The sequence below is a fragment of the Oculina patagonica genome, chromosome 8 (genome assembly GCF_052425735.1).
Source record: "Oculina patagonica isolate OP01 chromosome 8, crgOcupat, whole genome shotgun sequence".
In the NCBI taxonomy this organism is placed as follows: Eukaryota; Metazoa; Cnidaria; class Anthozoa; order Scleractinia; family Oculinidae; genus Oculina; species Oculina patagonica.
This window is the reverse complement of record NC_135765.1, coordinates 16,381,643-16,396,648: the sequence shown is the minus strand read 5'-3', so window position 1 is coordinate 16,396,648 and position 15,006 is coordinate 16,381,643. Positions and strand designations below refer to the sequence as shown.

The window sequence follows — 15,006 nt, the reverse complement described above, 5'->3', positions numbered from 1 at the left end:
TTGATGACTCCAACCTGAGCAGCTTTGCTTGAGAAAACAGTGTGCAGTTGGAGGGGTTGGGTCAGCTTAGGGAAATGAAGAATACAGTTGACTTCAGATTTTTTGAGTCCTCGATTTCTTGAACCTCCTACCAACTTAAAACTAAAGTTGCTACCCCTTAACTTACTTCATGTGACCGGGTCATACAAAGGGCCTATTCCCCCCCTTACACGCATTTATTATTACAATAAATAGTAGAGGGAATCACATTGGAATAGGACTCAAGCAACAGCATGTTTACATCAAATTTTTAAAATGTGAAAAATTAAACACTGCTTATGCATTCACAACAGCTGTGTTTTCTCCAGGGCATTTCACAGGCAATAATTGTTACAATACACCGCATTTCACCTGCATCATTTCGTTGAATAGTACAAAGTCAAAACCTGAATGAGGCTTGTTAGACCACATACACGATTTGTTTTCGTGTAGATTCAATGTCTTGGTGGATTCTTGAGTTATAACATTTAACAACTTAAGTAACTGCATGGGACACGAAGAGGCCCTTTAGGCCGCCTTGTGACACACTATTGTGCAATTGTGAACTGAAGGGCGTTTTACTCAAACAGAGACAAGTCCTGGTAGATCTGAAGAACAGTATGGATTTTAGGGGCTACGTCTTTGGAGAATTGTTTGCCTCCCGTAAACAATATTCCCCAACAAGTCACAGATAGTTTTTGTTTCGCTTTATTCACAACTTTGATGTCTTCGTACTCACAGCAACCACGGCAATCTGGCTCGATTTTGTTAACTCTCCTTTTAAAACACCGCATTCGATTAGATTACACAATCCTTAATTGAAGATAAACAACGAGTAACACATGATTGGTTCGCTAAATCACCAAACTTATCTCTTTACATAACTGCGGAAATCGCTAATGGACTAATGGAAAACGTTTGCCTTAATCATCAACAACAGATGCTTATTAATCACATCGTTCGATAAGTAGTTGTCACTTACTAACTCTTAAGCAATACAAAGTTTACCGACAGGTCTGAAATCCTATATTCTGGTCTTAACATACACAAAGTATGGACCAACGAGCACATGCCATCCAAAATTCATAAGTACTGCCTCCCGAAAGACTGTTCATAAAACCTCCATTTTCTCACAGACTACAGTACAAGTTAAACAGAAACATGAGGCATACAGTGTCTACTCACCACATCTTGGCCATATGGAATAGACCACCGATACCAGTACAAGTGGATTTGCAGTCCATACCTTCCCTCTAAGTGCCCATTAAGATAGCCCACTTGTAGATTGAGAGGTGGCACAGAAACTTGGACACTTGACTCTCTTCCTTCTCCATAAGATGTTATAGCTCGAACATAAAACGTGTAGGTGTCACCAGCAAATAACCTCTTCTTAAACTGTGTTCCAGTGACATTTGTGCTATTGAGTCTGTAGTAACTGCAGTATGTGATTGTTGTGATGTCACACCAAGACACTAAATAGCGCTGCAAACAAAGAGATGGCACTTTTCGGTCAGCAGTACAACTCCGTAATCTAGCCCGCCCGCTCGTGAACAATGGCTGGTGGCAAACAGTCTTGAGACTGAAAAATCATTTTACCTTGAAAACAACTGACATTAACCAAAACTTGACGGGTAACTTTCAAACAATAAAACAAAACTGTGCATGGGTACCACGTGTGGCTCACTCTATCAAAGACAGTCTCCAAAACATGAATGAAAAGGGAACGTATGAATGCACACACACGCACTACATCAGTGAACGAACGAACTGAATCAATCTGTCAGTCAAACATTTAAATTTATGACACGATGTTAACGTAATAGTTATAACAGTAACCACTAATGATCGAAGTTGTCAGACAACATGTGAATTAAGTCGGCAGAGAAAAAACATTTTCTACAAGAGAAATGAATGAATGACAAATCGTACCTGAATGTCTTTGACGTCCACATCAATTGGTTTCTCCCATTGAAGTGTCAGAGTGTAATTTTCAATTGCATGTTTCAAATGTTGAACTTGGCCGAAGTAGCGACTTATTGTGGCTGTTGTGGTGGACTCTTTTCCAGGACCATAGATGGTTTCTGCGTGAGCAGAAAAGTTATAAGTGTGGTCCCGGTTCAAGTTTGGAAACTTGCAAGTCGTCGCCTTTAATACAACTTTAAAACCGGCACGCGGGTAGTAGTAAGGGCAAGCAGGGCAAGTCCAAGAGACGTTGTAAGCCTTTAGAGGGGACGAGATAAAAGAAAACAACAAGTAAGCTAGGTTAAGTCTAGCTTGTTATAAGAGCAATAACATAACATAATAATATTGTTAATTATACAGATTACTTCATAGAAAGTGCGACATACGGATTTGTATTCACATAAACTTTTGACATTATTAGTACATTATTAATAAGTGTCCGTTGGCCAATATTGAAGTGTGTAGTACTGGAAGTTACAACGACTATTTCCTGACTATTACATGTCTTTTATTACATGGTGGAAGCTTCTGAGCACACCATTACACCTGACAATTTTGGAGCTATATAAGTTGTTATTTATTATATTTATTATTGAAACCACATTAATGCCTTACTGACGAGAAATTAAAAAACATGCACAAAATTTACCTTCAAATCCTTATTTAAATCAATTGTCCATGGCGCAGACCAAGACAGTATGACTGTGTTGTCTTGAATTTTTTTCCTCAAAGGCCCTACAGATGCTGAGAACGGGCCAGTTCTTTTGATAATGCTGACATCCTTGCCAAGGTCTCCTTTAACCAATTTTGTCCTCACCTCAAAAGTGTAGTTGGTGGTAAATTGGAGGTATCTGAATGTGTAGGTAGTTTCCTTGCCTTTAGTGTTTTTGGTGACTGTGTTCATACCACCAGGCTCGTCTTTGAATGACTGCTTAACCTGGTAGTTCTGAAAAACATTAAAGGAAGCACCATTAATTCAAGTGGTTTGACCCAAGGGTTCATTCCACAACCTATAAACTAAGATCCATCTTGAAGGGAATAAAAAAATAGTTACAATTGAAAGTGCTGGCCATAAGCTTTCATTAAAATGGTAGAATTCACAATACATTCACAAGCGCTATACACTAGTCAGCAGATTAGAAAAATGTCTAACAGGGTCTGATAACTGGAGTGAAGGATAGAGGAGTGATGCAGCACACATTTGATGAGTCACTCACTATGTGAGTCATCCTCACGCATATCGTATTCAATCGTATTACATGCCATTGACTATGGTTTGTATTAAAATTGATTTTTAGATTGAAAGAGTGATGATACATACTTGGATGCTACTAAGAGATATACCCTCTGGCTGTTTCCAAGTAAGAACAATACTACTCGAATTGACAACGACAGCCTTCAGACTGTGGACAGGCTCGTTATCAGCATCTACACAAAAAACAAGAAATTAATGAGTTAATAACAAATACTTATTGACTACAGCAGAGGAAAAACCGACGCTGGTCTCTCCCTCCACTAAGAGCTGAACGACTAGAGATTTAATTGTCAACGTAAAACTGAATCCACAACTACTGTATAAGTGCTCAATAGAGCTTATTCACACACTAGAAGCCAAAGTATTCGATACATGCAACGAAGTATTATCTTATGTGAGATCTTGGTAACTACTGTAGGTTGTACACGTCAGAGTATGTGTTCTGGACTAAAACTGCTGGCCACAAATACTGATGATGGCTTAGTTGTCAACAACCATCTCACAGACTAGGAAAAAACTAGATGTCAACAATGAATTTTGTTAATGTCACCAAGAAGTTTTCCATGTACAAGGAAAACTAATTGGCTGCCTTCTCATGGTCTGCTATAGATAACATTCTTCACACACTTGTTTTTCGGTGATTTATAACTTTCTGCTGTTGGCAGATAAATAGCTGTCACAACCAAATTTCTAATATGTCAAGCAGCCTTTCGGTAGTGTTGAAAATTCTGAAATTCCACTTAAACCAAAATAAAAACAGAACCACGGAAATCAAAAGAAAATCATAGGACATAAAGTCGGAATCCTACAGTATTATCATCCTTTTTCTTTTTACAAACCATTTTGTTATGGTAATTGTATAGGGATTCACATCACCGTTTTGTACGAGTTGTGATTAATATGTGTGATGTACATCACTGCCGAACGGGATATCTAGAGTAAGTCCAGCAGGGGAAAGTGCTGCTCTGAGCAATCAGAATCGAGTAGCACTTTTAAGTCAAATGTGATTTTGCCTATCGGGAATAATCACAGTTATGCTGAATAGGTTAAAGCAATGCAGCCAACTGTATGATAAAACTACAAACCAAATTTTGCCTTGGAATTGACTGCATCACTGTGCCGCCCTGTCAAACCCGCTGACACCTCAAACACATAAACAACGTCCGGTAGCAAGTGGCCGACCACAAATGTTTTAGCTGTTGTGTGACCTACGGGCCGAGAACTGACTCCACTTGTTAAGATTCCATAGTAGATGTAGTAAATCTGTATAGAAAAGGAAAGAGAAAATATATAGAAAACGATGGTTCTAAGTATTTTAAAACAGTTTTAACATGCTGACAGATGAAAAAACTGGGAGATATTTTCCCCTTACACACATCGGTCTCTTCGAAGGGTACAAAGTTGGGCAAGATTCAACAGCAGGCAAATGGCAAAAAGGAGGCCAAAGAGAATATGGCGTTTACGTTTTGGGAGTAAACCACGAATTTTTGTCCACAATTTTAGCCTCTACTATTATAAACACCAACAGTTATGTAGACTAACAATGATTTAAGCATGTTTTTGTCTTCTCAGGTCACTATGTTGCATTAACTTATCATGTTTGTTAAGGCCAGAAACTAGTTCTAGTATTATAATACTAATAAATTGTTATGTTATTAAGCACTGAGTGCCTTGTTCAAGAACAGACAATGACCCAAGCAAAGGCTTAAATCCAGGCTTCTAAATCTAGAGTCCAACACACACCCCCTAGGTCACAGCGTCCCTCTCCATGATGCTGTAAGTATTATGCTTTTATGTGTAATGGCCATGACATTTGAGTGTATTTAGTGATTGAGTGGTTTTTACTTCAATTTGTGCTTCAATCTGCTTAGTCAATAAGAACAACAGAATTCGAGTTGCTGTGTCTATAAGTAACTGTAAGCCTGATATCAAGCCATTTTAAAATCATTGCAACTTACAATTTGACCTGTCGGACCATTCTTTGGTGGATTCCAAGTTAGTTTTATGGCTGTGTTGTTCAATGGAGTTGCCTTCACATCTTCAGGAGCACTTTCTGTTATAAACATTAAAGCATTGGCACACAATCAATAATACACATCATTATACACGTATAATTATCATAAACCTACCGATAATTCGTTCCTATGATAATTTTGGATCTATTTTCGATTGTTTGAAAAAGGTGAATAGTGAAGGGAACAGAAATTGCTGCTGACCCTGGTAAAAGCTCATCACAATCTGGACAAGAGATATGCTACCTGCAAGTGTCTGCTTGAGAGCACTAAAAGTTGTGACAACACTAAACTGTGATCTTGGGGGGAACAGATAATGCCCAAGGATAAAGGTCACTGCATAATTTTGAAGGCAATGGGGGCTATTGTGTTTATTACCATTTAAATATTTTTACATAAGGCTGCTGATTTTGGGAATGATCTTTTTCAAGAGTTTTTAAACGTCAAAGTAATTTTGTCTGTGTTCAAAAGTTAATATTATTAGCTTGTTCAAAATGTTCAGTTCTTAATCCAGTTAAACAATTTGCTCAGGATGAAAACTAGAGGTGCGAATGCAAAATGCAAAGTTTGAAAACTGGGGAATATCAGGTGATATTCCCCAGTTTTGGCTGCATCACATGACATGTTTAGACAATCACAACGTGAAAAATATTTGATGGATTATAACAATCGGTAGTGACCAACAACAATGGCCAGCAGTTGACCCCAATCGGTGTAAGAATATTTTACTTGAATCTATTGATTTACTACTGATTGGTTGATATTAATCACCATCAACTAATAATCTTCAGTGATATTGGTTTATCGATTGACTTTCAATCAATGATTTCCATTGACTGGTCATGTGGGCATTTCTTTTTCTCACATGTCCAATGTGTCAAGCATTGACACATTAAAAATTTAGACAAGCCTAAAAGCGGAGCTCCACACTTATTTTCGAAAATGCTCTCATTGAAAAGACTACTTTTTAAAAAATACTGTTTTTAAAATTATTAAACGTATACTGCTCAAGAAAGATCCATAGCCGAAAGAAGTCAACTCCAATCGAAGAAATGGTGCTCACAAAATCCTACTTCATTAGGCAAAAAAGTAAGATTTGAGCCCGTGATACAATGGTAAAAAGTAACTTGATCAGCGGTCTGCCTTAAAAAAACACATGATCTCGATGAGGTGTACACCTGAGCCCGCGATTTGGTCATGTGATACTGGCCAGCGAATACCTTGTCTTGACTAGTAACAGGGAGACGCTGGTTCGAATCCTGCTCGGGGCATGTAATTTTTCTTTCATTTCAGAGACGTGTGTCTAAAGCTTTCTGTAATTTATTTACATCTTTATTTCTACGAAACCAAAATACTTCTTTAAAATTAAATTAATTACAATATTACCCTAAATATCATATCATACAATTTGCACAAATTAGTTTATAGGGTTAACTTGATCTAATACATTACACAGCATACCAAACTCCGCCATACCTGTTGGCCGCTGTGGTAGTTTTTCCTGAGGAGCAGAAAACTCACCACCACCATCAACACTGTAGGCCTGCAGCTAGAAAAAAACATGTATAACAGTAAAATAATTGTAAAGCAAAATCCCACTATCTCAAACACTAGGCCGCATCGATAACATTTGATGTATATGTAGTGCCCTGATGCACAAAACGCTTAATTTAATTAGGAGTAGGCTTGAAATTCGCCAGAATATCCCAAAATACACATACATCAGTTTATTTTATTACACGATTAATAAGTATGGTATGGTATGGTATGGTATGGTATGGTATGGTATGGTATGGTATGGTATGGTATGGTATGGTATGGTATGGTAGGGCATGGCATGGTATGGTATGGTATGGTATGGTATGGTATGGTATGGTATGGTATGGTATGGTATGGTATGGTATGGTATGGTATGGTATGGTATGGTATGGTATGGTAGGGTAGGGTAGGGTAGGGTAGGGTAAGGTAGCGTAGGGTATGGTATGGTGTGGTATGGTGTGGTATGGTGTGGTGTGGTATGGTGTGGTATGGTATGGTATGGTATGGTATGGTATGGTATGGTATGGTATGGTATGGTATGGTATGGTATGGTATGGTATGGTATGGTATGGTAGGGTAGGGTAGGGTATGGTATCATGACGATCTTTGACCAGCAAAAACCGATTATGCAAATGAGCTGAGTGTGCACTCAATGCACACTCAGCTCATTTGCATACGTAACTCGATCAAGTTATTTAGCACCTCGCAGAATAACCAGAAGAACCAAAGTGTTATTTTAATTAGTTGTGCGCCCCAAGAAATATCTTTGCTGACAGATGGTTACAATTCATTACAGGGTAAAAAGGTAATTTTAGCTCCTCAATAAGTGGACCGAATACAGCTGGCGGTGTTTTATTCGCAGGAGGATCGGAGAAACATCACAAATTCGAAGAATATAAACTCGTACGTAAAGCCGATAAAGCTGTCATGTTTATAGATCTCCGTTTCGACAAAATGCAAACTTATTTTAAATGCGCTTCTACGGCAACAATGCACGCGCTTTTTCACAATTAAAGTTAATCTGCGCCGGCTTCTTCTTTTTTCGCAAAACGGCAAATATAATAGTTTTTTGGGCGGACATTAGCATGAACTCCTTTCTTCAGCACCAAGATATAATAAGGCTAAGGCAAGGAAAAACGATATACCGTGAATTAATATTATCGCTCGAACGCTTTCCACTGCTGTAGCAAGCTCAACTAAACCTAAAAATCTGTGACAAATCCCATATTAATTTCCCGGTAAAAGTACTAAACAAACAATAACAAATAGGAACGACTGGCAAAATTTAGCTGTCTTTACTGCTGGACAACAAAGTACAGTATTTTATCCAGCGTCTATACTAAAAGAACTTCAAATTGGGACGATTTGTTTCTACCCCAGACAGTACAGGATTGATTAAAGCAATATTCTCACAAGTTGTTAAACTTTTACCATCAGGTATCTGCTACCCCAGACAGTAAAGGCTTCATTAAAGCAATATTCTCGCACGGTGTTAAACTTTTACCATCAGGTATCTGCTACCCCAGATAGAAAAGGCTTGATTAAAGCAATATTCTCGCAAGTTGTTAAACTTTTACCATCAGGTATTGCTACCCCAGACAGTAAAGGCTTCATTAAAGCAATATTCTCGCACGGTGTTAAACTTTTACCATCAGGTATTGCTACCCCAGACAGTAAAGGCTTGATTAAAGCAATATTCTCGCAAGTTGTTAAACTTTTACCATCAGGTATTGCTACCCCAGACAGTAAAGGCTTGATTAAAGCAATATTCTCGCAAGTTGTTAAACTTTTACCATCAGGTATTGCTACCCTAGACAGTAAAGGATTGATTAAAGCAATATTTGCGCAAGTTATCAGTTATGAAACTGTTATCCTGCAGGTATTGCTAGCCCCAGAATTGAATTGATTTAAAAATCAATAACGTTTGCCAATTAACTGTAACTGTTACTGTAGCTAATGGAGGGGAGTAGTAAGTTGAAGCTTCGTTTAATTCTTTTTAATGAATTATTTTCATTTGCCGTTACTCATGAGCGGTAAACGTTTCTTTTCTTACACTTTGTGAATAACCTTCTCGGCGGTAAAAATATATGGAACAGACTTACCTGGAATCCGCCTGACTCATGATCGATTCCAATAAGGTCAATAAGAAATGATCCATGATGCCTGAACCCAAATCATCAAACGCGACTGAAACATCATTTTCTTGTTGCATGCGAGCCGCTTTTAGGAGCGCGTGCTTTTGCAGCTCAGGGAAAAAGGAACCTGCACTACCGAAGACAAAATAGCTCATTTCGCGTACTCTATCTGCGAGATCTCGAGACGTTTAGAAAGCCTAGAAAGGCAGAGCCGTTCTCGATGGATGTTATGCAACGGTTCGATGTCAAGTCGGTGTACTCGTTGACTTCGCCAGAACAAGCCTTTGTTTTCAATCAATCTGTTAGCTGTGACTGTCTTCTTGTAAAGCGAAAACTCACACTTGAACAGCATTTTATCTCCCGAAATCGAATCTTAATGCAACATCGAGTACAGCATTAAATCCTCATGATTTGCCGCCACACGAGTTTCCCGCAAAACATTATAATTTATTTCGCCGCTTAAAATGAAACCTGACCTATTGTACGTGATGATCACACGCTAACTACGCGTGGTGATAAAACTCTTCATGTTGCTGACAGAAATGATTTGCGTATTATAACGCCTCGAGAAAATGCATGCTGCGATTTTTTTCCCGACTGAAGCTCGTCATGGGTATGGTATGGTATGGTATGGTATGGTATGGTATGGTATGGTATGGTATGGTATGGTATGGTATGGTATGGTATGGTATGGTATGGTATGGTGTGGTATGGTATGGTGTGGTGTGGTATTGTATGGTATGGTATGGTATTTGTTTAAAGTCGTAAACGTTGGGAGTGGTTGCCCAGTCTCCCGAGCCAGGGGCTCATGTTAATTAAATCAGGAGTAGGCTTGAAATTCACCAGAATATCCCAAAATACACATAGATCAGTTTATGTTATTACACGATTAATAAGCATGGCATGGTATGGTATGGTATGGTATGGTAAGGTATGGTAAGCTCTCCCTGACTTGAATACAGTACTGTATATTATGTTCAGCTCCGCAATTATTTCGGATCTTCCATGACAATTGATTTTAAAAAATCTTGTTTCTTTAGTTTGGACCAGAGATTCCTTCTAAAGATCCTTCACTCATTCAATTTCGGACCATCCTTCATTCAGTGGATTCGGATCTCCTACGCAAATGTTTCAAGTAGCGTCATAAATATGGATTTACAATAAGCTACTTCCGTGTTGGCCGGGGCGTCAGACAAGGAGATCCCTTATCCCCTCTTTTTTCGATGCATGTTATTAACGCGAATTTCAAAAATTCGCGTTAATTTTATGCACCTTAATTTACGTCATTGTTAATTAAAATCACACTATTTCACAGCATCGTTATTTTAAGACACCTTTACTTCCAGCAAAGATACATGCCATCTATCTTTTCCTCAAAGTCAGTCGACTCATAATATTGAAATGTCTTTAGACTTTTCAATGGAACGATCGTTATCTCTAAGGGGATAGATCACTTCTACTTTTTTGTGCAAAATGTCCATCACCTTTCCGTCTTCCCATTTACCAGTATTCTGTTGTTGGGAGTAGATTTTGTTTGCGATGTTAAAATGCTTCAGTATATTCAAAGTTTAGAAGTTATAGCTTGTAGTACTCGACAGAATGACAACATTTTAAAGATCATAAGAACGGAGGTTTTATTCCTTTTGTGAAATGGCTACGTGATAAGAATGCAAAAGAGTTAGGTTACTACAATCTTAAAACGTGGCTCAAAATATCTCAAAGGCGAAGTTTTCATTAATTAAATCGAATGTCATTGCTAGTACAATTGCGACTGCAAGGAAAATGTCAAACTGCTAAAAGCGATACGTCTTCGAAACTTATTAGAAAAAACTTACACTGAAATAAGCAATTTACCTCTTTTTAAATTTTATTGAATTCATACAGGAAGCCAGGCGAAGATTACTGAAGAAATAAAACTCTTTGAATAAATACATAGTGTCCTGAGCGATGGATACAGGGTATACTCTAGGACCTATAAACATGAACATCTGATATCATATTAACCAATTGACCAATTAAGAGCCAGTGTTTCCAGTAGTGTCGTGCAAGCTTGTGTCGTGCAAGGGATTTATTGCACGACTTTATGATCAAAGAGTAGTAGAAATTATTCCCGGTCCAATACTTAGAGAATACTGGACCGACCATAAATATATGTTATTTGCCGGCTGGGAGGTCCGGCTGGCCGAGGTCACAGTTTTTCACTGTACGGACTGACCCTAAGCCGGTAAATAACTTATTTATTTTTTTCCTACCTCTAACGTGTTTGATTAAAAAAAAACCTACAAAGATTTTCTTGCAAAATGTGTTTGTATTATCCGCGCGCATCCTAGTGAGTCTACGGCAAGAGTGAAGAATGATTCGTTTGCTATATTCACTGCTATATTAAAGAGCTTACTGCCAAACAAATTAAATTCGCTAAAATGAACAGTACTCAAGGAAAAGTTCATCAGAAAAGCAAGAAAAAAGCATCTGAAATAATAAAAAGCACAATGTAGAACCAAAACAGAGCATAAAAAATCAGCGAGTCGCGAAACACTTTGAAATCCATTTCGGCTTGTGAGTTCTTTCAGTTAATTAAACTTACTTTTCGGACTGGAAAGCACTTACAACACATATTTTCCAGCTATTTACATTTGTATGTAACGAGTCAAAAACCTCTGTGTTCATTCCCGCAGTATTCTGTTTTGATAAAAAGTTTGCGAAAGTGAAACTGAATGAAGCTGAAATGTGTAGTTTGGTCGCCTACACACGGCACAATATTGCAAGAACTAATTTGACCGTTTTTTTAATAAAGCATCTCATTTTCTTGAATGGCGATAAGCAGTATCCGTTTTTGGAGAAAAGTAGCAGAAAAGCAAGGTGTTTGAACGGATAAATCGAGTCTGTATACCCGCCGACTTGCAGTTAACCGCAATGGCGTGATAAATCAGTGCAAATGCACAAACATCGATCGACAAACCACGACCATAAAACTATAACTTCATTTTGTCAATAAAGATCATGAATACTCGCCTTTTGGAGAACTTCAAGGCCTTTAAATCCACTGCTAATTTTCCCATACAAATTTAACAACGGTTGGTGAGCAACAACATCGATTTTGGAGAGCAAAACTGTCATGGACTAGTTCGTCTCGCCGCGAAATTAAACTCACGAAAGCGTTACCGTGGCCCGTGGAAGCGGGCAGAGATAGGAGAATCTTGCCCGCGCTAAGAACCAATCAGATTGCAGGATTCGTTACCGTGCCCTCTTGGAAAAAAATAAAGCATGTTATTTAATTGGAAAAAAGCTTTACGAGACAAAACTAGCCTTTCATTACGTAGGCTTCCAAATGAAAGAGCAACTAAAGTATATCTTGAAGATATGAACTTAAATTAAACATAAACTTTCCAGACAACGCAGTTCCCAATAATGTTTTGTTTTCCAAACGTTTCTATGTTTCTAATGTCAAAGTATCAAACTGCTAAAAGCCATACGTCTTCGAAACTTATTAGAAAAAACTTACACTAAAATAAGCAATTTACTTCTTTTTTAAATTTTATTGAATTCATACAGGAAGCCAGGCGAAAATGACTGAAGAAATCAAAGCGTCTGCCACGACCGCAGGTTTTCCTTGCGCTCGCTGTCTCGTCTGACAGTTCTAAGGAAAACAAATCCTCGACAAAAATGTTTAGCCTCAAATTCACTCAAAAATTAAAGCGGCCATAAGCGCATACCTTTCTCCAATAGCTTACATTGTTCGGGTTGGTCGACGTCTGCTCAAAAATGCACGAAAAAGCTCATTTTTCGCAAACAATTCGACTGAAAATGCTCCGCTTGGCTAGGAATACCTGTGATCTGACATCATATCTGTTCTCTATACCCTGACAACGATCCGACACAAAAATAGCTTTTCAGTGGAAAACATACGCACAAAAATCTCAGGTATTTTATAATAAGCGTTACTGCGCAAAATTTTGGCCACCGATTCTTCTAAACGTTATCAGAGATATTTGGAAGTTTATGAAATTACGTCATCGTTATATGGCAGATCACTGTTTGTGGTAATGCATCAAACTCTTTTAGATAACTCGCGTCGATACAGTTTTTGCATTTTATTATTTTTTTGTACCTACTTTTACGTAGCCTCTCACGCAGACGTTTTTTGGGACGGACCATTTTCAGCTTCCACGAACTTTTTTTTAGGCCCATTGCTTGTGCAGGAAATTTTTGCGGGTGAAACCCTCTGCTCGACAGTGTCGTGTAAGCTAGCACGACGTTGTGATAAAAAAAGTAGAATTATTTCCGGTTCAATACTTAGAGGTATCTGACCGACTATAAAGCATTCTGATAAGCTGATATAAGCTGTATTTGTTTTTGGCCCTCTCAGGTGTCTTTAAAGGGGCTATGGCACACAATTTTATCCAATTTCAGCACTGACCAACTGGTCGTAGAATTAACTGAAATATGACAGTAACGACTTAAAACTGTAGAATAATTCAAAAAAATCACACAAAGGCCAAAAAGGGGCATGGATGGACACAATTCGAGAATATTAAAACGGATTGCGTCCGGGTAGACTTGAAAAACGTCGGTCCGACATTTTCAAGTTAAGCTCAATTCGTATGAAATGTCATTAACAATGCTTGAAAATCATCCTTGTTTGTTATGTGGTCGTGCTTTTACCAATAAAAGACTTTTGCTCTGCCAATTTGAAGTTTAGAGCTCTTTAAGCTCTAAATTAAATACCGTGACTTAGTCCCTTAAAGTCGTGTGATAAACTATTTCCACAGGAAGCCCGCAATGTTATATATTAATTGAAAAACAAGCTTCAAAGACAAAACTAGCCGGTGAATTCATTGCTAGATTTCTAAATAAAAGACCGAGTAGAATTTATCTTGGATACACGAATTTTAATTAAACAGTAACTTTTCAGAACGCAGTTCCCAATAATGTTTTGTCCCTAGTAATAAAATCAGCCGGAAGTTCAAATGCGTGTTAGTTTTCAAATTAATTTTATTTCACTTTCTAGTGTGCGACCTGCTTTCGAGAGTCAAGAACTAGTAAAGTATAAAAGATACAGAAACTAAAACAACTATTTAGCTAAAAATATAATGTGAATGATGCATCTGAAAACCAAAATACGCCTAACAGCGAAATAGTATCCAACGCGGAAGAAAGTCAAGAGCTTGAGTCTATTAAATTTGCATGAATATCATAAAAGAAACTTTTGCTTTTATTATGTTCATCGCGATCGGAGGCAATTACAGAAAACTTTTCATCTTTTAAACAACAACATCAAGTCTTACCACAACAGCTTCAGGCCTCATATCAGCTGACTTCATGACCGGGTTTAGCGATCGTCTAAATCGACCAAACAGCTCGCGAACGTTGTGTCCGCCACCAGCCAGAGACTTCTCTTCGTGTTCTATCTTGTACAGCTTCTTCGGAGAGCCTGGCAGTGGTTTATCCCTCTGCACAAATAGGTGCTTCACTCTTGACTCATCAACCACATCTTCCTGAATTCCCTTACAAGCTGTGAACAGTAAGAATGCTAGAAATACAACAGCTTTCCTTACACCCAAATCTACCTCCATTGCGTTGGAAAGGCAGTGACGTCATCAGTTTCCTGTTTTCCGCTACGCTGTGTACGTCACAAACCACAACTCTAAAAGCAGCTATAAGCCGTCGTACACAAAACGTGCAAATCTAGCAAGATATAGAGCTTTTAGCAGAAGCCTGGGCTCCTCGTTGTTACACACTTTCCATTTACATACAATTGTTTCTATATCAGAAACCGAGAATTATTTGGATTTTTAGTGTAGTGTTTACACTACACTCATGCATTGACTTGAGATGGGAAAGCAAACGCTACGCTAGGTGTTAGATAATGCGCAGTCAAGTGGAACAAGCACGTAGACACGAATATGCAAATTAGACGGGAACGGGCTTGTTATTATGACCTATTATCCATGAATGTTCTCAAGCAATGGGTTAAAAAGTTCTCCCGCCTGCCAAGCGTGGAATAACTTTTTTTTGGTATCACTTCCATGGCGATCTTCAAGAGGAAATGTGAACCAGAAAACACTCGAATTTTTGCCGGTGAAGT

At 38.2% G+C, this 15,006-nt stretch overlaps 1 protein-coding gene across 1 annotated transcript in view; it reads right to left on the bottom strand.

The window, feature by feature from the left end:
* Positions 1-14,756, bottom strand: part of LOC144663921 (phosphatidylinositol phosphatase PTPRQ-like) — a 39,086-nt gene extending 24,330 nt beyond the window's left edge. Inside the window, exons 1-8 of the mRNA XM_078525012.1 lie at positions 14,207-14,756; positions 6,724-6,796; positions 5,194-5,288; positions 4,321-4,498; positions 3,302-3,408; positions 2,630-2,926; positions 1,948-2,238; positions 1,204-1,500 (exon numbers count right to left, since the gene is read on the bottom strand). Coding sequence (XP_078381138.1) covers positions 1,204-1,500; positions 1,948-2,238; positions 2,630-2,926; positions 3,302-3,408; positions 4,321-4,498; positions 5,194-5,288; positions 6,724-6,796; positions 14,207-14,494 — 1,626 coding nt within the window. The 5' untranslated portion in view covers positions 14,495-14,756. The remainder of the gene's footprint in view (positions 1-1,203; positions 1,501-1,947; positions 2,239-2,629; positions 2,927-3,301; positions 3,409-4,320; positions 4,499-5,193; positions 5,289-6,723; positions 6,797-14,206) is intronic.
* Between the last annotated feature and the right edge of the window lie 250 nt (positions 14,757-15,006).